Source organism: Pelecanus crispus, chromosome 11, assembly GCF_030463565.1.
Source record: "Pelecanus crispus isolate bPelCri1 chromosome 11, bPelCri1.pri, whole genome shotgun sequence".
Lineage (NCBI taxonomy): Eukaryota > Metazoa > Chordata > Aves > Pelecaniformes > Pelecanidae > Pelecanus > Pelecanus crispus.
Window position 1 is genome coordinate 30636045 of NC_134653.1, and position 23679 is coordinate 30659723.

General features: G+C 52.2%; 2 protein-coding genes across 2 annotated transcripts; one reads left to right on the forward strand and one right to left on the reverse strand.

The window, feature by feature from the left end:
• Positions 1-923: 923 nt before the first annotated feature.
• On the reverse strand, positions 924-13245 carry MVK (mevalonate kinase). Its single transcript, XM_075718910.1, has 10 exons — positions 13168-13245; positions 12930-13077; positions 11730-11877; positions 10313-10468; positions 7280-7383; positions 6192-6237; positions 5314-5404; positions 4756-4872; positions 1420-1573; positions 924-1075 (listed from the first exon to the last, which is right to left on the reverse strand). Exons 1-10 carry the CDS (start codon positions 13243-13245, stop codon positions 924-926), a joined length of 1194 nt encoding a protein of 397 aa, XP_075575025.1.
• Positions 13246-13539: 294 nt separating this feature from the next.
• MMAB (metabolism of cobalamin associated B) lies at positions 13540-17839 on the forward strand. The gene is made up of 9 exons (XM_075719188.1): positions 13540-13616; positions 13692-13768; positions 13906-13999; positions 14419-14476; positions 15235-15307; positions 15700-15797; positions 16126-16190; positions 17256-17315; positions 17714-17839. Exons 1-9 carry the CDS (start codon positions 13540-13542, stop codon positions 17799-17801), a joined length of 690 nt encoding a protein of 229 aa, XP_075575303.1. The 3' UTR covers positions 17802-17839.
• Positions 17840-23679: the final 5840 nt, after the last annotated feature.

A 23679-nucleotide genomic window follows, 5' to 3' on the forward strand; every position in this document is an offset into this window, starting at 1 on the left:
ATTTTATTTTTCCCCTACTTAAAAACAATTACTTCAAATTAAAACAAATCCGTGTTTGCTCTGTCGCTGACCCCTCTCCACCCGCGGTCTCCCCCCGCCCTGGCCGGGTCAAGGACATGCTCGTTTAAGACTGAAGTGTGAGAGATCCCAGAAGAGCTATTGCAAGTAGAAATGTTAAGACTGCCTTTGCCTTCAGCCACCCTCCCTGCAGGTGACAGTTGCTGTTTGAACCTGAACTCAGGCACACAAACAGAAACCAGAGTCTGGCTACGGGACCCTGCTTATCAGCCCAGGCAGAGATTATGGGAAAGTGTAAATGGTGATAATGTCATTAAAAATGTGCTGTTTCTTTCATTTTAATTATCTAACTCTTAATTCGTAGCAGGTAAGAGCTGTATTTAAAGGTTTCCTCTCCACCATGAATTGCAGTCCAGGAGAAATGGAGACCTGAGTGTCAAGCCCTGAGCTGCCAAGACGCTTTTCACCCAAAAACGTCAAAGCGCTCTGTACATCCACCTTGCCAGCCTCGCTGCCTGCCCTCGCAGGGTGCCAGGGGAGAAGGGAAGATACACCACATGCACCTGAAGCAGCAGAACCAAGCAAAGTGTCATTACCCGCGCTGGAATCCAGCAAGACCCTCTCCTCCTGCCCCTTGGGATTAGCACAGCAATTAAGTAAATTCAAAACAGGATTCTGAGAGCCTGGGTCAAACTCACACCTAGCCCAAGTGCAAGCAGTTGCTCCTGGGTCCTCATCGTAGCCCCCGCTCCCAGCAACACCAGGCCCAAAATTGGCTCTGCACCCGTATCTAGAGGCCCACAGCCGCACAGAGAGCAGGAGAGAAGTTTCCAGGCATCAGGGCATGCAGAGCTATCGCTCTGAGGACACAGTGCCAAGAGCTCAGTCTTGCCAGAGGCAGAAGTTTAACTCTCGGAGAGCGCGTGCAGCACTTCAGCGTTTAAAGATGAGGAGTGGTGCAGGGTCACTCCGGGGGCCCCGATATTGGTCTCCCAGCATTCAAATCCACAGGCACATAAGTCTCGCTTGGCTGCTTCCACAGCCAGCGGGGAGGTGTCTGCCAAGAGGAAGGCAAGAGCAGCCAGTTAGCCAGCGAGGCCACTGCAGGGAGACTGAAACGGGCCATCGCACATTTAAACACATGCCCCCTGGAACAGGGCCAATGCCCTGAAGATCTGACACACATAAATGAACGCACTGAATTGCCCCCGTATGAAACACTGCAAACCATGCTGCCAGGTGGCTCTGCTAGACACCATCCCACGCTCGTGACATGGCTTCACATCCCACCACAGCCATACAAGGGCTAGCATCGTATCCCACTGCGTCCAAACCTGACCCCACTGGCAGGGCCGCGCGGAACGGGGGAAGGATGCCCAGGGCGAGCAGAGGAGTACTGACCTGGTCTCAGCAGGGTGATGCCACAGCCGCCCCCGCCAGCCCCGGTCAGCTTGCTATGCAGGCCGTGGGATGCCGTCACCCGGCACAGCCTGTCCAGGGAGGGATGGCCGACTCCGATCACGTTTAAGTGGTGTTGGTTTATATCAAAGAGTTCCTAAAAGCAACCACACACAACGTGAGATGAGCACATATGGCGACAGAAGCTCTTCACAGCTGTGGCTCCCTCCCCAGCAAGGGGCAGGGGAGCTGCCCTGCCTTCCCAGACACCCCCAGCCACGCGGCCATCTCACTTCTGCAGGGAGTTTGGCCACCAGCACGTCTCAGGGCCCAGCAGCCCTGGGCAGCAAGGTCAAGGCCAGGGTCTGAGCCCGGGGCTGCTCATCTGTCCCTGTCCCCCTCATGATTTGTGCTGCTGCTGCCCACTGCAATGACAGTGGTACGACAGGTTTTGGACCTCCTTGCTCCCAGAGGACAGAGAAAAATCACAGTCACCTCAAGCTGCCAGCAGGCATTTATTTCAGGCGCTAAATGAGAGCTCCCCAATGCCTCCCAACTGCTTCACCTCTCCCCTGTCACACGAGTGTCAAGCAGGAGACTGTGCAAGACCCCTCGCTGGCCGTGGGAAGGGCACTAAGCCAGCATCTCTCATTCCTGGCTGTCATCCTGCCCTGCAATCCATCCAGCATAACTAAATCCAGGGGACTTCTGACACAGCCAAGTCCGAAACAGCATTGCTGGAGAGGTGATGTGGAGTTGCCTCCCCTTGTTTGCATTGTGCAGCACTTCTCCCTCCTTGCGGGCAGGTCCTGGGCTACGAGCCAAGGGGCCTCTCACCAGCACCACGCTGGGAATCTGGCACCCAGCTCAAGTGGGGTCGAGAGGGTCCTCCCTTTGGGGGAACGCAGTGCAAGCCACTCTCCAAGCAAGGCCGCCCTCCAAGCAGAGCTGCCCAGCTCTGGCAAGCTGCAAGTGCATCTCTGCCACGCTGTCCCAGCCAGCCACAAACCCTGCTGCCCCTGGAGAAAGCTGCCACAGCAGCAAAGCCCAAATGGCCCAAGTGATGGACACCACCACACAGAGGTGGGAGTTACAGCTTCTCTCCTCCCAGTACTAAAGGTGAGGAATTAAGGAACAGAGGGAAGGGCTTGGCCCACGCTCAGGGCAAGCCTGGACCAGGGCCAGGAACTGACACCGGGCCCCCAAGCACTGCAGTGCCCTCCCGGCTCATCAGCACCATCAGTGGAGGAAGCTCATTCTCAACATCACTGGTCTGACACCACGACTCACTCATCTCCCTGGCATGTGGTGGCGGTTCCCCTCGCTGTCCCAGCGGGTGGTCACAAGCAGGGAGCCAGCTGAGACGGGACCAGTCCCAGAGAGGCTCCCTAACAGGAGCCCTGTGCTCCCTCCTCCAGCCGGTGCCACCAAGCGCTTCCCTGCCTGCAGCTCACGGAGGGATGCTGTGCACAGGGAGTGGCGGAAGCCACGTTGTAGCATGGCAGCAGTCAGTCACAGTCAGCTCCGCACGGGTCTCCTGCCAACACCACACAGGAGGGCACGATGCAGAAATAGTCCCCTTCCCCCCTCCCTGAGCGTTTCTGTACTGCATTTAAACAAATGCAAGGAGATGCATTAGCCAGTCGCATGCAGAGCGCATATATTGCAAGTTCTGTGCTGGGTTGGACAGATGTCCATCTAGAGGCCTCTTTATATGCCTGAGTGAGGGCACAGCACTGTCTACGATGATCCAAGACACCTGTCATCTCCTGATCCAAAATCTGCCAGGAATCGGATGACAGCTTATGACACAGTAGACTAGTTCGATGGTTCAAATACAATGCTGTCCAGAACTGCACATTTCAGAAACAGCTAAATATATATATATTTATATATATGCGCTGCATATAATCAACTGTGCCTCTGCGGGCAATTCAAGCACAAGACAAACTAACAGATTCCAGACAGAAACCTGCTCACTGCAGTGCTGCTTCCCAGGCATTGTATACAAGGCTGCTTTGGCATCTTTCATGTGAGGATCTCAAAGCACGCTTCAAATTAGCCCTCCTCTTCTCCATCTCCCAGTACTTCCCACAGTCTGAGCAATCATGCATTAAGGTGGAGAGGAGTTGTGTGAAGTTGCACTGCAAACAGGCTCCAGACCTCCCCCAGCTGATGCCAGCTCAGCCCTCGTTAGGGTCAGTGCACCCTGATGGGTACAGAAACCCACCACCCTCTTGGTGCAAAGGGAGCAGAAGAACTTCGCTATGAATCCCATGGGAGACCCTCCCATGCCTGCTGCAGTCCCAGCACCAGCTCACCCACATACAGTGAGGTGCAACACGGCCTGAAACAAAGAGGAGAAGGCTGTACCAACCATCTGCTAACGGAGCGGCCCTACGCTGCTGCTACAGGTCAAGCTGGGACAGCAGCTCTGTCCACCCCAGACCCCCTCCCATACCTCCGGGGCACACTCCGGAGCTGTGGAGGGGACAACCTGCCAGCGAGAGCAAGGACAAGCAGAGGTCCTCATGGGAGAGCCGAGGGGAGGGATGCAGATGCCAACAAGGAGCTACACCGCTGGTACCAAATGGTTCTTGACCGTCCAAGTCACTTGGCACCCAGGGCCAGGCCAGGTTTGCCTCAGCTAGGATGCTGCCACACATCCTTACCCCACGGTTGTATGAATCAGTATTACAGTGCTCTCGGCACTGCAAAAGACTTCTTCCACTTGGAAGCACGTCTCCCCCCACCACAGCAGCCTCTCCTACTTTGAACAAAGCCAAGACAAACACAGATCTTTGTATGCACCTCATGCATCAATGTCAGGTCAGCTCTGGGCACAACTCTGTTAGTTACTGTCTGGAGCCAGGATGAGCGCAGAGCAATGGGAGCTGGCTCATAACCAGTCCATCACAAACCAGTGGCTGCTGGGCTCTCTGCTCTCCACTCCAGCCTTGGCAATGACAAAGCAGTTGCTTCACAGGCAGCGACTGCCAGAACGAGCGTGGCTGGCCCGCGGCGCAGGGAGGCAGCGTCTCAGCCTGAACTCACTCCACATTTCTTAGCAAAGGAAAACAAAACCTCCAGAGCTACAGGTCCACAAAGCACCAGCCCCACTCCCTCCCTCCCTGTCCACTGCTGTGGAGAGACACCAGCAGCATTTTCCGTCCCTTGGCTCCAGGAAGGGCATTAAAAGCAGCGCACACAGACCATGGTTTCACTCGGAACTGAACATTTCCTGCTATCAAATTTTTTCTTAGACCTAATGTTCTTTAAATGACATTTTGATGTTCAACAGTAACAGTGTCTAAAAATACTGGCGAACAAGCCCTTTACCTCCAGCACAGGGTAATACTCTGGTGATGGATTTGCAGGCATCGCTTCCAGAACACTTTGGCACTCCTGAGAAATTGCATCGATGGAGTCCAGCACCGGGTTCATTATAGCAGGGAACTGAGAAGGGGGGGAGGCAAGATGTGAGAAGGCTGCTCGCTAGCCTTCTAATACCACTGTGATAAAACTGGCCCCAGCCTCTTGGAGCTGGACAACTCCTCACCCCACTTGGGGCTACTCATTCACGGGAAGCCTCCCTGCAGAGAAGGGCAACGGTAAAGTTGCTCTCACCTGCAGAAACTGGAGGCCAGAGGAAGTAACTGGTGATTTTTGTGGCAAGCCCTGTTAGTGCTGGAGAGAGGGAGGAGGCAAGCTGCACCCCCATTCCCAGGGCAGCTGGGTGTTAGCTAGCAGCAGGAATGCAGTGACCACAGGACAGATCTCCCATGAGATCGCCATGAGACCTGCAGTCCCGCATGAAGAGATCGGAGCTCGTGAGGGTTATCCCCCGACCCTGCCCCAGCACACATCTCCGCCCCCACAACCATGCAGGTGCTGCACCTTCAGGATCTTCTCTTTGACACCAGCCACCAGGACCTTGGTGCTTCGAGGGACTTTTGTGTTGGTCAGCAAAATCCTCAATGTCGGCACCCTGGAAGCAACAAGAGATATCCCGTTGCCTCTCTGCTTCACGGTCCCCCAGCAGCTCCCAAGGCCCAGACAGCTACAATTCCTTCTGCCTCAAAAGGCCTATTTGAGCAAGACACCCAAGATAAGGAGTCCCATTAGTTTTAAAAAAGTTAAGCAGGTGCTTAAGTGCTGGCTGGATTCAGGCTTGTTCCTCTTAGATACAAGGAACAACTGTACTAGTGCTATAAATAGGACTGTAACACATTTACTGAAATCCATGTTTTTCAAGTAAAATTTTTCCTTTGAAATACTATCTGCAAGACTAGCCAGCAGTAGCCATTAACTGCTAATAGAGCAATTTCATGCACTGTGGAAGATTTTAATGGAGTCAGATTATACTTCATTGGCAGGAGGCAGAGGGAACACGCAGGACCTGGATTTGTCTCTGCAGCTTGGTTTTCACACAGTCCTACCACCAGGTAAACAAAAAGTTCCCCCTCCCCACAATGTCATTTGCTGCCAGGAGCAGACCCGTTCCTACTGCCCATAATGCCATGAAATTAATATTGATCCTCTGCGCTGTGTTCATCTAATGTCAGATAATGACCAAACATTTCATTGCTCCTGTTCACCCCAAACCAAGACAACACTCAAGCTACCCACACGCACGGCAAAATCTGCCTACAAAACCCTTCCACCATGCTGTTAGCAATCTCCCATCAATCTCATACCCTATGAGATCCACCCAATGCCTCTTTGACATATTCCACCCACTGTATGCAAGCGTTATTTTTAAACTCGAATATTACCTCTTTAATGGTGTGATTTTTCCTGATTGGTATCTCAGGGCTCCACCTAAAGTAAAATACATGCATTGTCTCAGTACACAGCAAGCTGAGAGATAACACAGTGTCATAAGAGACAGAAGGTCTTTCATCTTTAGAACTTCACCCAGAGCATATGACAGTAATTGCAAGAAACACCAGCTAAATGAACCATGTTCTCAGACAGCATGAATCTGCCTAACCCTGCTGACTTAATGAGAGGGTCTGGCCGGACGTAATTAACCCAATGCCTTTCCCTTTGCTCTCCTCTACTTTGGGATCACATTAAATATTTTTTAAAAGGCAAAGACTTTGGCCAGCATTAAATCTTTACTGAAAAAAGGAATCAAGCAGCAATTCCCTGGGGCAGAGCCAAGCACGCAGGTTTCAAACTGGACTGAACGTGTGCACTCATGTCAGCAGCCATCCTTCGGCATGGAATTTCATTGTCCAGAAGCAATGTCTCACTTGGCTCCTACTTTTACAGAGACATTGTGATTAGGTCTCATTAGAAAGATTATTAAAAGTCGCCAAGGACACTTCCAAACCACTTGGAAGTCTCTGTTAACTGAAACTAAATGACAGCTGTCCAACTGCATTTTCTACCGCATTATCCTTGGGACAGGATTAGGTTTCTTTGTTCACGCCAGAATGTTTAGATTTCAGTTATTTGCAGCAGGGTCTCTGCCCCACAGCACTTGCCTGGGGGACACAGATCTCTGGTGTTAGCAGCCAGTTCCCAACAGCCCAGTCCCAGCTTACAGATGGGGCAAACCAAGACAGGGAAGGATTCCCTCTACTCAGGTCAAAACAGGGACCCGAATTTGGGAGTTTCTGGTCCCTTTGCTGCACCTCAGTGCAGTGAGGCAACCTGCTGATCCAGTGTCTCTGCAGCAACCCCAACCGAGCCTTATCGCTCAGAGAAATGCAACTTGTGGCATCTGCTCACCACCTTCCCACAGCTGATGCACACTCTGCAGCAGAGAACGGAAACATGTCTGCTGCTCTGCCACGCCATCAGCCTCTCCTCAGCACCCATATTCAGTGCCGGGGAGCAGCAAACACACACGTACCCCAGGTACCAACAGCATTATCCACACCCGAGGGATTGCCATGGATCACCTGCTCCCCCTGGAAGGCCCAGCTGTTAATCAAAGTCAGCTCTTCTTCTGTCCACCTGAAATGCAAGAAAATTACTCCAACACACAACCCAAACCAGCACATGCAGACTGACAGACCCAAGCACCAGAGGCCGCAGGAGATACCAAAGCAGTGGGAACCACACAAGGCACCCAGTTGCTGTGGGAAGCCCCAGCACTGCAAATTCCCTCTGCGCACTGCATTCTTTCCTGCATTCTTTCAGCAGAGAGCGGACATCGCTGTTTACAGCACCTAACTGGCACTTGGCACTTTTCTGCATGGCAGCACGCAGAACACATCCAGCCCCACAAGGGGAACTGGCGCTGCTCCACGGACAAAGACAGCACGAAGGGCACAACTGCTACCCAGCACTCCTGCTGCAGGCCAACGGCGAGGGAGGGAGCAGATTCAGGGAGAAGATCCTAGCCCTGGCCTACTGAAGATCAAATTTAACTGAACGCAAGTCCAGACCTATCCCCGCCTCCCCGACACTGCGTGTTACCACATATCTCAGCCTGAGATCCTGCTCACCAACAGGCAGGACGGTGTATTTATAGACACAGAAGGCACAATGTGAGAAGAGAATAGTAAACGTTGCATTTCACACGTGCAACTTCAGCCTCTAATTGCCAGCTGCTCAGCTGCAGAAGCCTCACAAATTGGGTCAAAAGGTGTAGTTAGAACTAATTTACTATCTCCAGCAAAGACTTTGATTTTTAGGGATTAACTCCTAACACTTCAAGCTGCACCGGGTGCTGGCATTTAGAGCACAGAAGGGAACCAAATGCAGATCCAGGTGGTGTTATGCTAAAAACACAAAAACAAGTCTTTCTGTTGTCTTAAAAGCAGTCACATAAACCGGTAAGTGCTTTGAGAGTTTAAATGCTGGCACAAAGAGTTTGGTGCTGGGTCAGACTCAGCAAGGATCAAGGCCCCTGACTGAACATAGTAATTAATGGGCTGTAGCAATACAAAAAGCAAACGCGGAGCTGCCAGTTACAAAACTATTGCTGGCTGCAACTTCACGGCAATTCCACCACAGTACCTTCTCCTCCAGCGCCTCCCAAAACCCCACTGCTCTGGGCTTGCTTCTGCAAAGCATGCACCCACACAACCACCTTCAGAACTCACCAGTCTACTTCAAACCCACTCACTCCCTCCACGCTGAAGGACTCTCTCAAACTCTGGCAGCCCAAGGGAAGCTTGACACCCACAGGGAGCCAGCTAGCCCTCCTGCACCCTGCTGTACCACGCTTAGACTCACAGAGGCACACAAATACACATCCCTGACCCTCCCCTGGCACACAGCACTGCCTGCTCTGCAGTGCAGACACACAGCGCACATCCCAAGCCACCATTCAAATGGCCTCATGCACAGTGGCATCAGATATCCCAGCATCAGCAACGTTCTGAAGAGATCAGAGCTGGTGTTTGGTGTAGCAAGAACGTGCATTCAACAGGTTTTTAGACTATGGGGCCCAGAACAGGTATTACCTGATGGAGAAGAGGAACAAACATGGATTTTGGAAAAGCATCACACAGTCCTACATGAAAGTCACTTACAAGAACAGTCACTGACTACTGCTAAGGCAAAGCAGAAATTCCAAGAGCCACTTGCTATCTGGAAGCTGCTTCCTTTAACTCCCCACTTCCCTGGGCCTCAGCTGAATGTCTTTATCCATCTCCACACACCTTTCTTTTCACTTGCCAATATTTAATCTGTGAAGCATTCAGGAAAACAGCTCACACCACCAATACTCAAAATAGAAGCACAGTTTGCTGTAAACCACTTGTTTTTAATCCTCTTTGAGAGGCTGCGATTCTTCTCTACACAGGAGTCATCACATCACGCTGTTCTTTTCTTGCGACGTTAAGCAAAAACCTTCTGAAGTCTGACACCCCCATCTCTCACTTACCCCTCTGCATGCCAGCTGGAAGAAAAAAATTACGCTGTATTCAAGCTGAACCTAAGACATGCAAGCAGGGAATGAAGACATCCTCGCTGCCTGGTTTGGAACTGGCCTTTCATTTCTCATGCCGTGTGACTATTTGGGAGATTTGCCTGAGCACAGCGTACAAACTGCTCCGCTCTAGGAACGTGTTTCTGGGTCAGGCTGCAAACTCTGTTTTTGAAGCAGAATACAGTTACCCCCTCTTGCTGTCTCACTTTCAGTCCCACACAAAATCCGCAGAAGCCAACCATAAAAGGTTTGCACCTGGCACCGAACGAACAATAGAGGGTTCTGACGCTCCAGCTGTGATATGCATCTTTAAACAGAGCCTCCTCAGACACACAGCAGAGCAGACCAGTTTTTCAAGACTGAACTCTAAGGGAAAGAACCCAAGGGCAGAAGGAAAGAAACTCCCTTTCACCAGCCACTGATAAAGGGGAGACACAGGCAGGAGATCAGAAGGAAATGTGCCACATGCAGAAAAAAATTCAAGTGAAAATGCAGAAAAACCAGAAAGGATCCTCAATTCCTTGAGAACTCAAAGCAAAATCTGGAAGATGCTCAGGGATAGAGAAGAAACAGATTAAAAAAATTCACCACATTAATGCGCGTGATTTATTTGCTTAGCAAAATAAAGCTTTTTTTTTTTTTTTTTCTTTTTAGTATGTATATCTTAAACTAGACAAGTGAAATGGTGCAAGTTTTACCAAGTCTCTGCATCCAGTTGCTTTTATCAGAAGCGAATTGTAAACACGTGATTCACAGGTCAGAGCCCTGGGGACAGAGCACATCTCTGCTGCTGGGAACGCAGGGCAGCGATAGGACAGGAAGGGACAGGAGCTGGGCTCAAGGTGCCACTGCTGCGGCCACGGCCACAGCCCAGGAGATGGCCAGGGAGACCAAGAGAGGTGCCAGTGCCAGAATTTGTGCAAGTAAAAGGAAAGACAGGGGCACAGAGAACAGAGCTGCCCCAGGCCACGCATCCAAAGCGGGGAAGCTTCCCCGACACGTTACCTGGCTGTGGACTCTCCCTCGTTCAGAGGGCACGAGATGGCTCCACATGCTGTCAGCAGGGCCGCCGCCAAGCAAACAGCATAGGCGGCACTTGAACCCAGCCCGGCTCCCGTGGGCAGCTCAGACCACACCAGTATGTCCACGCTCGGAACATCTCTGAAACGCAAACACACAGGATGTAACATAACGACCTTGAATTCCATCTTGAGACAACATTTCAAAGGCAAAAAGATGCCAGTTAGGACTGATCACACGAAAAGCTGGTTGAAAACTGGCAACATCAGCACATGCATACGCATCCGACACACAGGGGCTTCACGAGTGCTCAGTTAGCACAGCTGAGTAGCCTTGCTAAGCCATTGTACTAGAACAAAGCCTTGCTGAATTGGATCTATGATTAGCACAGCTTGTCAAGCTGCTAGCAGGGCCACTTAGTAACTAAATACTTGAGCAGCACCACAAAGAGACCCTTCAAAGATTGTTGTAAACACGAATTTAAACATATTTCTAAATAAAGCCTAAATATCCCAAATCCATCACTGCATAGTTACATCCCACTGGAGTGACAAGCTGATGGGGAAGATGAAATATGCACATATCTGTGTCCCTTTTCTCCACTGAATGCGTCTGGGTTGTGTTACAGACCCTACCATCAAACCCAGGAGCTTTTTCCGGGCTGGTGAGTGACACGAACTATGAACTGATGGTTTCAGAGCAGGCTGATGACAGCCCCAGCACTATCACCAAGGAACTCGGAGACTGCAAAGCAAAACACGATGCAGCTACACATCATAATTCTTTAACCTTTGATTCCTTTGCTATGAATATTGAAGTCAGGTTCTGACTTGGTTTAAAAGAGCAAGCAGTGCTGCATCAGACATTGCCCTGAGCACCTGTCCAGTAACTTACACTAGTATCATCAACAGTGTTGGTCAAGTTCAGAAACTGGAACAGCCCTGAGCTGTGGTTACCCCAAGTTCTCATATTTTTAGGGGGATTCAGACCACAAGAGGGATCAGACTTAGCTCAGACAATGAATTCACAGCTCGTTTCTGCAGCAGTTTTTTTAACTGAAGCCAGGATGAAATGAGCTGCCTGCTGGAGGGAGAGCTGTCTCTGCTGCTGTTGACTGTGCAGGAAGGGTGCAATGAACTGCTCTGACTTAAACACCTCAAAGGTAGGTGCCTAACAAGAGCAGACGATTGCCAGCCCACCTGCTTGGGGCACCCCACCCACCAAACAGCTCAGCTCTGAAGAGCATCTCCTGAGGTGCTCAGAACGTAAATGAAGTGAGATTCCTTGTAATTTCTTATTTTGCCTCAAAGATTTGGTTTCTTCCTGTGACCTTGTCGAAGCAATAAATGGTGAACAACACTCAAGACAGCATGTTTATTTTAGGGCAGGAAGATAGCCTTACCCATACTTAGCTGAAATAGCCAGGCACATATACAGAAAGGCAAGAGTAGCAAGGCTCTCAGGAGCTGAGGCTCCGGCAGCGATTCCAGCAAACTCTTTCAGTGTATCCAGCTGTTCTATGCTGGGGGACTTAGATTCATCAAAGTCAGCTATGGAAGCAAGCAGGGGAGAATTTAAACACTTAAAAACCAGGGAACTGTTAAACTTGAAAGTAGTATTTACAAGAACAACAACAACTGTTATAGTATGCAGAAACAGATTGAGCCAATTTCAGATTTCGCCTACAAACTTTCTACCTGAGGATTCATGATAAAAGCAAAATGTCCACCAGCCACTCTGAAAACCCAGTGTTTCCACACCCGCATTGTATTACAGCAACTGCCTCCTTGCCTACACTTTCCAGTACGCCCATCCATCACTATGCAGAACTTGGCAAGTCAAAAACTCTTTATTAAAGAATGTGGATATTCTGATGCACTTCACATGAGCCTGGACTCCAAATGGCCAGGAGCAGGCATCAGTATTAGAGAACTTCTGGTCAGCGCTGAGAGAGGTTACCAACACTCTGATTCAGCAGACTTTGTTCTGCTTTCTGCTAAGCAAACAGTGTTCCTGAGGGGCACAAGAGTTAAGCACCAGGTATTCCAGAGGGAAATGGCACAGCGGCCAGTCAGGGGCTCTACCCAGTACAAAATGCTGCAGAAATTCCAGTGAGGGCTAGCATGGGGCAGAGAGGCAGGAAAACAGGCCCTGTATCCCTGCCTTCCCCAAGAGCCTGCAACTCAGACCAGCTTCAGAGGGACTCCTTTTTGGCCCCCCATCAGTAATACACCTGGATGTGGTCCCCGGCTGGCTTCTGTATGTATTACACCACCACTTCAGCAGCAGCAGCACTAGAACAAGCCCCTGGGAACCTGAAACAGGACACAGCCACAGCAAGGGCCCTTCACAGATACCAGAGCATCAGGCAGGTCACAAGAGGCACGCAGAGGGAGTGGGGGTGCCTGAGCTGGAGGTGTGCAGGGACACGTTAGTTAAGTACACGCTGAGCGTGGTCACAGATGACAAGGCCCAGCAACACTCTGCGGTGGGAACATATAACCCTGCGGGGCCCCAGTGCAGTCACTGGGCAGAAAGCACCGAGCAGGACCGAGAGCCCCACGCTTCGCAGGGGCAGCGGTTTCCTCCTCCCACCGCTTGCCTGCAAACCCCCCCCGCAGGGCTTGGAGGCGGGGGGTGTCCCAGCTCCTGACGACGCCGACGCCGGGCAGGCGGACGCACACCCTGCCCTCAGCGCAGGGCCGCAGGCGGAGGAAGGTCCTCAGGTCCAGCGCCACGGCCAAGGCCACCTGCGGGCGAGGAGAAGCGGAATCAGGGGAGGGGAGGGAGAAGAGCCGGGCCGGAGCCCCGGGAGCCCCCGGCGGCAGCAGGCTCCTTACCTTGCCGTGCACCACGGCGTGCTCCCCGTGCAGGATCACCTTCCCCGGGGCGGACAGCACCAGGCTCCGCTCCCACATCTCCCGCAACAGGACACGGCCCCTCAGGAATCCCGCGCCGCCACCACCGCCTCAGCTGCCCAACTCCAATCACGCGGAGTGACAGCGCCGCTCACCAATAGGAGCCGCGCTCTGCCCCGCCCTCCTGGAGCTTAAACCAATAGCCGGGATCGTTGCGAGGGTGGGATTTCGGGAAGGCCAATCAGAGGGCGGCGGCGCGGAGTGGTGCGGCGCTGGGGTGACAGCGCGCGTGGGCGAAGGGAGGGACGGCGGCCGCGGAGGGTCAGGGACCGGCGGCTACGGTGGCCGGGAGGGATGCTGCGGCGAGCGGCGGCGGCGGGCCGGGGCCTGTGGGGGCCGCTGGGGCGGCGGCAGCGGAGCGGGGCGGGCAGGTGAGCGCGGGGATGGGGCCGGGGGCCGGGCGGGGTGGGGCTCGGCACTCTCTCTCACGGCCTGTGCCTCCGCAGCCCCGACGGCGGTCCCCCCGACCGCGGCCCCCGCAGCGACCGGGCGCCGAAGATCTACACGAGGACGGGAGACGCAGGTAGTGTCCGGGGGCGATGGGGGGGGGGGGGGGGGGGGACGACACCGAGGGAGCGCGGGGCGGAGCCCGGCCCGACCCCCGCGGCTCCGCTGGGCCGGGCCCGGCCTCTGAGCGCCTCCCGCGGGCCTGTTCCGAAGGCTTCTCCAGCACCTTCACCGGGGAGCGGAGGCCGAAGGGTGACCGCATCTTCGAAGCCCTGGGAGCCACGGACGAACTGAGCTCGGCCATCGGGTAACCCCCTGCCCCAGGACCCTCTCCGGCTGCCGGGCGGAGGGGCCGTGGAGGCCCAGCCGTGCCCTGCCAGGGTGGCCGTGCTCTCCGGGGAGCTCGCCGGCAGCCCGGGGAGTTCTGGCCTTGGGCTGGCCAACCCCAGGCCCTCCACATGCCCAAAGGCCTAGCCACAGCGGCCCAGCCCCTTCCTCCGGGGGTCTCCTGGGCATCCTCTTCTATTAAGAACCGCTCTCCCAGCCCCGCCGCCCAGCAGCAGGGAAGCAGATATGCTGGGGACCAAATTTCTCTGCAGGGTTGTGCTGACAAACAGCCCGGGGTGTCCAAATTCTGTGTTTTTCCTATGGAAAAACATATATGCACAATCGTGGTAACTTCTTCATTTCCGGCTAACTCTGTTCTTTTTTTTTTTTTTAACCTAGGCTTGCTGGTGAATTTAGCAGTGAAAAGGGCCACACGTTTGTTGAACAACTTCACAAAGTGAGTATTAATGATAATCCTCACCCAGTGTAGTCACTTCATCTGTGCTATTGAAATGTATTCTTAAACTCCTTAATTTTAGACACAGTGCTCCCACTGACACACAGGAATTTAATAAATTTAGTATTAAAACAAATAAATACTTAAGACTCTGACCCTTGACACAAGTCTTGTTGTCACATTGCCTCAGATTTGGAATCGGGGCAAAGTAACCACGCAGGCACGATGGTGGGAGATGGGTCCCACAGTGGCAGTCTGTGAGTTTTGCTAATTAGCTTCACTGTGCACAAGAATGCAGAAGGAGCTAATCAGAGATTTTAAAAAGCTTTACCAGACTGCCTCTCAAGTATCCCGGGCTGTGGAGAGATGCCCCTCTTGGAAGCAGACGTGACATGAAGCCAGCACCGCATGCAGCTGTTTGTCACTGCCTTTCTTCCAGAGGTTACTGGTTCGGTGTCCTACCAGCAAAGGGATTATGTGAGCATTCCCCAGTCTGCTTTCTGCAAAGTCAGCCAGGGTGGTTTAATGTGCCAGTGAAAACAAGTACATGCGCTAATCTGGCTTCTCATAAAGCAATTAGGGAGCACTTATCTGATCCCCCCTGCCAGCAGGCTGGGGGATGATGAACAACAAGGGTAGGATCTTCTTTAATCAGCACAACCAGCTGTCGCCTCCCAGAGCTTCCTGCAGTTGTGCTGGAGCATCAAAGGCTGGTTAATGAAAGCGCTTCTTATTTTTGTCCTGATTGCCACATCTAGGTCCAGTGTATGCTGCAGGATGTGGGCTCCAACATCGCGACACCTCTGTCCTCAGCCAGGGAGGCTCACTTAAGTAAGCCCCACAGTACCTTTCCTGGGATAACAGCTCTTGAATCACAGCTGTCTTTCTAGACTGGTGCTGGGGCAGCTGTTCCGGTATGTGGGAGTTAGAGTGGCCCAAGGGCTGCTCTGCAGTGTTTGTCTGGTGCCGAATGAAGTCACACACGGTCCCACAAGCTGCTGCGTTTGTGTGACTCAAGCAATGTAAGCTGGCCTGGGGTGCTGCCCCAACAGAGACACCCAGCCACAGCTGCTGAATGGGGAGCCAGCCCTGCTCTAGCAGGAGGATTTTTTTGGGATGCTTTCTTAGGACTTGCTGATCCAAGAAATGTTAAAGTAGAGCTCTATCTGTAGACTGAATCACTTCTGCATTTCTTTTAGTTGATTCTTCTTTTCCCTCTGTAGAACGAACATCTTTTAGTGAGAAGCCAGTTCTGGAGCTGGAGCAGTGGATTGACAGTTACTCAGAGCAGCTTCCTCCGCTCAGAGCTTTCATCTTGCCAGTAGGTACTGCTTATGCCTCTCGCTGACTGGAGAAGGCTGGCGCTGTTAGGGTAAATCTGCTCTACCGCTTGTCGTGGGAAAACAGGTTGTGAGGCCATTATTTGCATGGACAAATACCAAAAGAAAATCAGAGAGAAGGACCCGGTTGAGTTAAATTTCCACATCCTACTTGCATTCAGGTATCTCTTCCCAGATGCCTAGCCATAACGTAGGGTTCAGTTGCATGTGTGTGTGAGATGTGATAAGCTTTGCTGCAGTTACACAATAAGGCGGATGGCTATATCTGTTGGTAGCAGACACTGATGCGCTGTTTCATTGTTGTTCCAGTCAGGAGGTAAAAGCAGTGCTGCTCTCCATTTTTCCCGAGCTGTCTGCCGGAGAGCTGAAAGGTGGTGAGTGTTGGCTGTAGTGTAACAGAATAAAATTTATAAAAGGCGATCAGAATGCTACAATGCTAGCAAATTATTGCAGTCGGAGCAATCGACTGTAGCTGTGTTGCACTGGGCTAGAGCTTGAGTCAAGCTTGATGTGTTTGTATTAGTCAAATTCCAGGAGTGCAGTCGGCAAAAAGCAAGTCTCTCTTCCCTCCCCTGAACTGGGTCATCCGAGCTAAGAACTTGAGAAAGAACAGACAGGTTTATGTTGAGATGCATCTACGTGTTCAGCTCGTATCTGGTTTGCTAAATGTATTTTGTAGGCTAGCACACATGGAAGCTGGGGCACTGGTGGGTGTGAGATCCAGGCAAGCTTTAAGATGTTACTGTCCACACCTACCTTGTCCCACTTCTCTATTGGAGATTAAAGCTCCCCTTGTAAGGTCCGTAGGAGAAAACTCTTGTCTGCTCATTGTGTAAATCACTTCTGTGCAAAGTCTCTTGTGGTAGCCTGAACCTGCTCACCAGCAGTTCTAAGTAGCTGGGGGTTCTTTACTGAAGCCACTCATGTGCAGGAAGGTGTTTCTGCTGATGTGCTCTGCTGCGAGGATTGCTACTCTGACAAGATACACTGGAGCAGCATGATCTTCGAAAAACTAACATCAGTCAGCAGTTTCCTGTCAAAAGAAGGCTAGAATGAGGGCTGTACACCAGTCAGGAGGCAAGGAACAGCTCTGTTCCCTCGATAAAAGAAGGGTCCTTGTTTACCTGCAGAAAAGGATAATGATCCTTCAAGGGTATTAATCACCTGCAAACTGCTCCCATTGTTCAGTGATACCCCACTGATGAGCAGCCTTTAGAGGAGTGGAGCTGCAGTCCTCCAGAACAGTTACAAAATCAGTTGCATTATGTAGCCACCACAGATTCTTTTTGGGGAAGTGTTCACACCGTGCTGTGGGGAGTTAGAATGGGGACCCCAGGTGAGGTTGGGGTGTGAAGGCTGGTGTTCCAGCAGGTCGCAGTCATCTGTGCATTCAGAGTTGGAGAGTTAAATACACTAAAAGTTTCCTTTTCTTGTTCTAGCGTGGTTCCTTTAGTACAAGCAGGGGAAGCAGATCCAAACGTGGCCAAATACTTAAACAGGTAAAAAAAAAAAAAAAAAACCCAAACCCTTACTCTGTACTACTAAGTGTGCCTGTTGTTCCCTTAGTCTTGGGATAGAACTGCGGGTTTTACTTCTCAAGAAGCTTCCCTTCTAGAATATGATCTTTGAAGTTTCAACAAGCAGCTTGTTAAAAAGCATTGTTGCAAGGCTGCAAAGTATGTTTACAGACACAGCTGGGGTGCTGAGGGAGCAGTCACTTAACTTTCTTATTGAAGGCCATTTTGGAAATCGCTTCTCATGTGGTCTCTCTTTACCTTCCTTTAACCTGCAGTTCTTGTGCTGTAATCAAATGTGCTTTGCTGTGTAGTTGTGCATTGCTGGATACAAACACACCTGGTGTGAGAAGTGGTTTCACTGCTTTTCCCTTGGTTTCCAGACTGAGCGACTATCTCTTCGTTTTGGCACGGTACGCTGCAATGAAGGAAGAGAAGGAAGAGAAAATATATATAAAGCCTGAACCATAACTGGGAGCTGGAATGTTCGTTTCCTAGATCGTGGGAAGCTAAATCCAGCAGACTGCTTTCCCCCTTCAAGGAAGGGAAAGAGAACAAGGCTGGATTGGAAACGGGAGCTGCCAAGAACTTCCAGCTTAAATAACTAGGACCTTGTTCATAAATACTGTGAGGAACACAGCTGTTCTGTTCACTGGGCCTTGTCCAAATATCCGTTGTATAACACTGTGGTGATGGCATCAGAGTTACTGTTTGCCCTGGGTTGGAGCTGAGGCAGGAGACTTCAGAGAACTACAGCTGATTTCTAGAGATGTCTTAATTTCCCTGGGCAGTGGCAGGTGCTGTGGAAAGGCTTTGACAGGACTCTGAGGAATGAAGAAGAGAAAACAATCAGCTTCTCTTTGGAAGTCATAATGCTCATACAGAACAGCAACTGTGTAGAGATTCAGGAACTCTGTCCACAAGCTTTGAAATAATAAATGTGATTTACTTGTACCAAAGGGCCCTTAACTGTCATACCTTAATACTGAACCCAGCGTGCTTTTCTTTTTTAAGTTGCTTTCAATCCATCAGCCCTGTCTGAAGCTGAGCTGTGTAGATTTACAGGAATGCACGAAGAATTTTTTGGCTCTGGCTGCCTCTCTATGCCTGTGAAGAATGTCTCCATGCTGACAATGCAGTGCATCCTCTGCCAGGACCGGGGCTCAGGCAGGATAGAGGGATTAAAAGAGGAAGGGCCAAAGCCTACAGGTCACATGCAGGCAAGATGATTCTATGATTCTAAGCTCTGTTTAGGTAGCTGGGGTTAACTGCACGTGGAGCTGCCCTTCCGAGCACACAGAGCCCTCTCAGTTTGGTCACAGCATCCCCCTCTGGCTGCAGGTACCAGCTGAAGGAGTAGAGCCCTTGTTTAGTTTTAGTGTCTGTCTACTGGGGACCACTCAAGTCACTAAGTTTGCAGATAAAGGGGTTGTGATGAGTAGCGGGGGCCTGGTGCCTTCTCAGCTGACAGAGTTGGAAGAGAGAGGCTAACACCTAAAGGGGTTCAGGTCTCGCACACCTTCACGTCTGCGTTGACCGCAGGGGCGTCACTGTCAGGGAGCCCTCAGCAGAGTAGATTAGAGCATGCCCTAGAGCTTGGAGGATCTGGTTGCAAAGATCACGATAGCAGAATATAGTATTTCAACAGAGAAGACTCCTTTTCCAGCTTCCTGATGGACTGAAAACTGCCAAAAAACATTAGGTAAGCAGATGCGTTGCAGCCAGCTGAATGAGTTAACACCTTGCTACCCACGCTGCATAGAGAATACAGACAATTACAGTTTTACAGTTAAGTCCAAGCCACTTCCAGCTTGGAAATATAATTGGGTAGAAGACACATCAGACGTGGTGGTTTAAGTCTTCCCCTCCTTGTATGGAGGAGCATCACGGAAAACCGTGGGCGGTGAGGTGATTACACGTCAAGGGTGCTTGTCCTGCACTAAGGGTACCACTTCTAGTGGTGGGAGCTTTTCAGTCAGTCATGCAGCTTCCTCTGTTCAATTATTTAAGTAGAAACAACCTTAAGCTTGCTTCCCGAAAGAGTCTCTGGCTTTTGTGTTAACTTTTTAATCAGAGTGGGGTCAGAGTGAAGAATGCCCAGCACTAATAGATACCACTGTCTCATTATTCACCCTTTTTTTTTTTTTTAAACAGATATTTCATGGCTATTGTTAATGCACATTTTTCACAGAGTAATTTTCCGAGCCTTAGCCTGTAACACATCCCAATGACAAATGCTCTTGATTTGGACTGTACCGTCAGCTGCAATGTCACATCAGACATTTTCTCAATGCCTGCTCCAGACAGGCCATCCAGTTTTATGATAGCTCTGTCTCAGTGATCACTATTGAACCTCAAGAATCTAGAGGCTTTTCAAGTTTAATTGAATAAAATTCTTTGCAATATAAATTCTTCATGAATGCTATATAAATCAGCTCTGGGATGGATTTATAGTATTTTCTTTTTTTCCAGCTGGGGAGAAGAAATCTCACTACTGTTTTGGGACCAAAGCTGGTATTGTTTTGATTACAAGGAGAAATAAATTTAGCTACTACACTTTAACATGATGTAGAGATTAAATTTATTAGGGTGCACTCAGCTTCCAGCTCCCCCCACTCTCCCTTTCTACCCAAAGACATCCGTGCAATTGTTTCTGTGGGGCTGAAGCAGAGGGAGGCTGGTGTCTGGGGTGATCCTGTTGTTTCAGTTAAGCAGGCACAGTGGGCCAGGCCTTGAATTTAGGAGTGAGCAGCGATGGGGCTGAGCGTGGTCCCAGCCCCGTGGGCTGCTGCAGCTCAGCAGAGCTCAGCTCAGCTCCCCGGGGGCCACGCTTGGCCCTTTGAGAGTTCGCAGCGCGCAGTGTTTGTCCCCTGCCTCACCACCTCGTCGTACAGCGCTCGGCTGTATAAAAGGGGCCTTTCTGCCCTGAATGCTGTCCCCAAGGTACGCAGGGGAGCTGCTGGCCCTTGAGCTGCAGCAAGGCTTGGGGCCTGAGGCCCCAGCGCACCCGCCGCACTGGGCTGGGAGCAGAGGCCAGCGGCGGGCTTCAGCGAAGGAGTTCTAGCACGGCCGAGCTGGTGACCGCTGACGATCGCGGAGCAGCGTGCGGTAATGCACAAGAGCCTGGCGAGACAGCGGGCAGCAGAGTGGGTAGGAGTGAAATGTCACTAAAATGAAATACAGGCTTTAAAGCAAATAAAGCTCCGGCGCTTTGGGTTAGCATTTGTTTTTCCAAGTCCTTTGTCCCCACCCAGCAAATCCAGCCGTACAGCATAGGGATTCCAGTGCCTGCACCTCATTAATATAATGGGAGGAAGGCAGATGCTTTGTCCGTACTGACCGTATGCAGAGCCCAGATACATTCCTGCCTAGCAGGGTTCCTTATTTATGATTACGTTAGAGCTGCCAGCACAGACATATGTTGCTAAGGGTCGTTTATTCTTGTTTGTAAAATGTATGGCTGCTCCTAGCTTACGCACTGTCAAAACTGGAAGAACTGGCCCCAAAATCTCTTGCTGCATGATTGGATCAGACGCCTGTACATCTGTTAACGCTGTAGGAGCTGTAAAATGAAATAAGTTTCACTATAACTCAAGCACCTCTATTACCGCCACAATGTGTAAGCAGCAGAGCCGGCTGCTGCTCTTGCAGAAATGACACAAACATACATTTTGCCAAGTCATATGTAAATTTATACAAGGCAGCGTTTCCTCTGCTAATACACAAAAGGAAAAACTAAAACTAGCACGTGTGTGCCCCCACGACAACAGGATGCGCTGGCCCCCCCCCGCAGCCCGGGGCTTGCCATGGTGCTGCAGCTGAAGGGCAAGTCTTGGGGTGCACAGCCCCGGCAATGGGGAGCCAGCAGCAGTCCTGCACTCCTCCTCTCAAGCTGGAGGACCAGAAGGGGCCACATCTGCCATCAGAAGGGACCACATCTGCCATCAGATCTAGTCCTCTGCAGTAACAGGCCCCTGAAATACCCATTTTGCCTGGAAGGGTCAAAGACAAACCCTCCCCACCCAAACAGCTTGTGCTACAGCAAGGTAGGACCTGGCTAGAAAAGGGCAGGCGTGCAATTAGGGTGCTCCAGGGTAAGAGCCATGGTCCCTGCATCAGACAGAAGCAGATGCAGCCCATTTGTGTTGAGGAAAGGGCTGGCTTGGTCCCTCAGCTCTAACTCTGCTGCACCCTGGCAGAAAGTGCCCACCTCTGTGCCCCGTCCCCGCTACAGCTGCTCCGCAGGGCGTGCACGGATGGGCAGAGTGCCATAGCTAGCGCTGCAACCACCCCAGGGCGAAGGTGAAGCTGCAGAAGGTCGATATCAAAGAACTTGACCTTAGAAACAGCCACAAAAGTGCACTTCTGAACAGCCAGTGTTAAGTACCGCTCACCCAGGAGGCGGCAGTGCCAAGCCAGTGTCACGTTGGTCTGACCGCTCCATCACCCACGCAGGTCACTCACATGCTGCAGGAGCTGCTGCTGCACGTCTCAGTAAACATGAGCAAACACAAAAATAAGCTGCAGTAATACTTTATCTCATTCTGCTCAGGGATGTGGAGACCAGAGCTCAACGTACCCTCCTCCCTCTCCATCCAAACCTGCAACCAGCCCTGGCACGGAGTGTGGGCCAAGAGGTTGTGCAAAACAGCGGTATCAAATGGAGAGAATCCCGGTCTGTGGTGTGAGTCAGGGGCTTGGGACAGTCCGTAGGAGCGTAAGAGGAGCAGCGAGAAAAGCTGTCTGCTCCCAAAACACGCCTGTGCCCACACTGCAGCAGTGGTGGTGTGCCCCCGGCCGGGGCCTGCCCGCACGGCAGCCGCCGTGGTTGGGACACCCCAGCACGGCTCCCTGCCGGCACCGCTGAGGGGGCACCAGCCTCCAGCGATCCCTCCCAGCTCCGCACCCGGCAGCGCCCAGCGTGCGTGTGGTCCAAGTGCCTTGGCCACGGTCAGCCTTCACCTGCCGTCAGCCCCGAGGCGCAGCGCTGTGGGCAGAGCCAGCCCCGGCAAGACGGCGCAGCGCTGGCCCGCCGCACGATGATGGTGAAGCAGGCATTTCGCAGGCCTGGCTGTTTGCTGCCAGCTTTCTGCCTTGGCAGCATCTGCTGTGGGGTTTCTTTTTGCTGTTTCTGACGGCGCCATATGCCTCCGTGTCAAAACAATGGCGCTTGCACACTGACTGGGAGCCCTCTCCCTCGCTCCCACCGAGCTGCCTCTCCCCAGCGAAGCCCGAGCGCCCACGGGGCTGGCCCCGAGCACCGTGCTCGGGGGGCGAGCGTGCACGGTTGGCACGGCAAGATTGGGCAGGGAGGGAGGGCTGCAGCGCGGATCTGTAGCTGGGGGAGACGGGCAGCAAAGGGCTATGCTGCCACGCACCAAACCTGAACTCGGGGTGAGGGGGGAGGCTGGAGCAGGAGCAGCAGGCACAGCTCCTCTATTCCTACAAGGATGCTCCCAGAGCCAGGCAAGCAGAGAAACACGATGCCTGTGTTACTATATTAACAACAAACCCCATGTTGGGTCCAGTACCTGGTCCTTAGTGCAGCTTCTAAAATACAAAGCGCAGCCTTGCCCCACAAACCCACCTCTCGCTATGCCTCTTCTCCCTCCCCAGACCAAGAAGTGTCAGATTCCTTGGTGCAAAGATCCAGAGTTGGCCCCTCTGGCCGTCCAAACCCAGTCCTGGCTTTTGCAGCAGAGCCTCTGAAGGCAGACAGCTTTGCCACCAACCTCCAGCTTCTGCCTGCAGCAGAGCTCCTGGAAAAGAGCACTCCCTCGATGGGGGATCACACTGAGCGCACGGGGACACGCGCTGCCCCGCTCTCCCGTGCTGGGGGATCTTGCTTGGCTTTCCCGTCCAGTTTCCCCTCCAGCAGCGGCCCCAGCCACCGTTCCCAGCTGACCAGAGCCGTGCACAGAGCACTGCTAGCCCCAGCCCCTGCCCTGGCCAGGCTCACCACTGGAGCACCTGTGCTCTCATGAAAGGTACCAACGACTGAAGGCACAGCACCCTGCAGGACCCAGCAGCACTTCTCCAAGCATATTTCAAGACACAAGAACAAATCCTGATCCAAACCGCCCTGCCAGATCCCTTCGGGCTCAGAGGCACCCATATCACCGTCAGTAGTGCCCCATGGAGTTCGTTTCTCAGGGACACCGGGGCACATGGACCAGGAACCAGCCTGACAAAAGGGATTTCCAAGGGACCAGCAGCCCCCATCCCCTGCCCCGCAGCCAGGCAGAGGTACCAGTACCCCAAAGCTCTGCTCTCCCTTCTGCCGTGTGCTCTGAGCAGGAGCGTTACACCCAGGGAAAGGAAGAGGCGACATCCAATCGTCTTGCTCATA

Bases quoted from the DNA above. Each gene is read 5' to 3' on its own strand.
- MVK (XM_075718910.1), bottom strand. From the start codon at position 13,245: ATGTGGGAGCGGAGCCTGGTGCTGTCCGCCCCGGGGAAGGTGATCCTG. The intron at 5,405-6,191 runs GTAATATTCGAG...TGTTGCTTCCAG, and splicing joins AAAATCACACCATTAAAGAG to GGTGCCGACATTGAGGATTT. The intron at 4,873-5,313 runs GTGCAGCACCTG...CCCCCTTCTCAG, and splicing joins TCAAAGAGAAGATCCTGAAG to TTCCCTGCTATAATGAACCC.
- MMAB (XM_075719188.1), top strand. From the start codon at position 13,540: ATGCTGCGGCGAGCGGCGGCGGCGGGCCGGGGCCTGTGGGGGCCGCTG. The intron at 13,769-13,905 runs GTAGTGTCCGGG...CCTGTTCCGAAG, and splicing joins CACGAGGACGGGAGACGCAG to GCTTCTCCAGCACCTTCACC. The intron at 14,000-14,418 runs GTAACCCCCTGC...TTTTTAACCTAG, and splicing joins GAACTGAGCTCGGCCATCGG to GCTTGCTGGTGAATTTAGCA.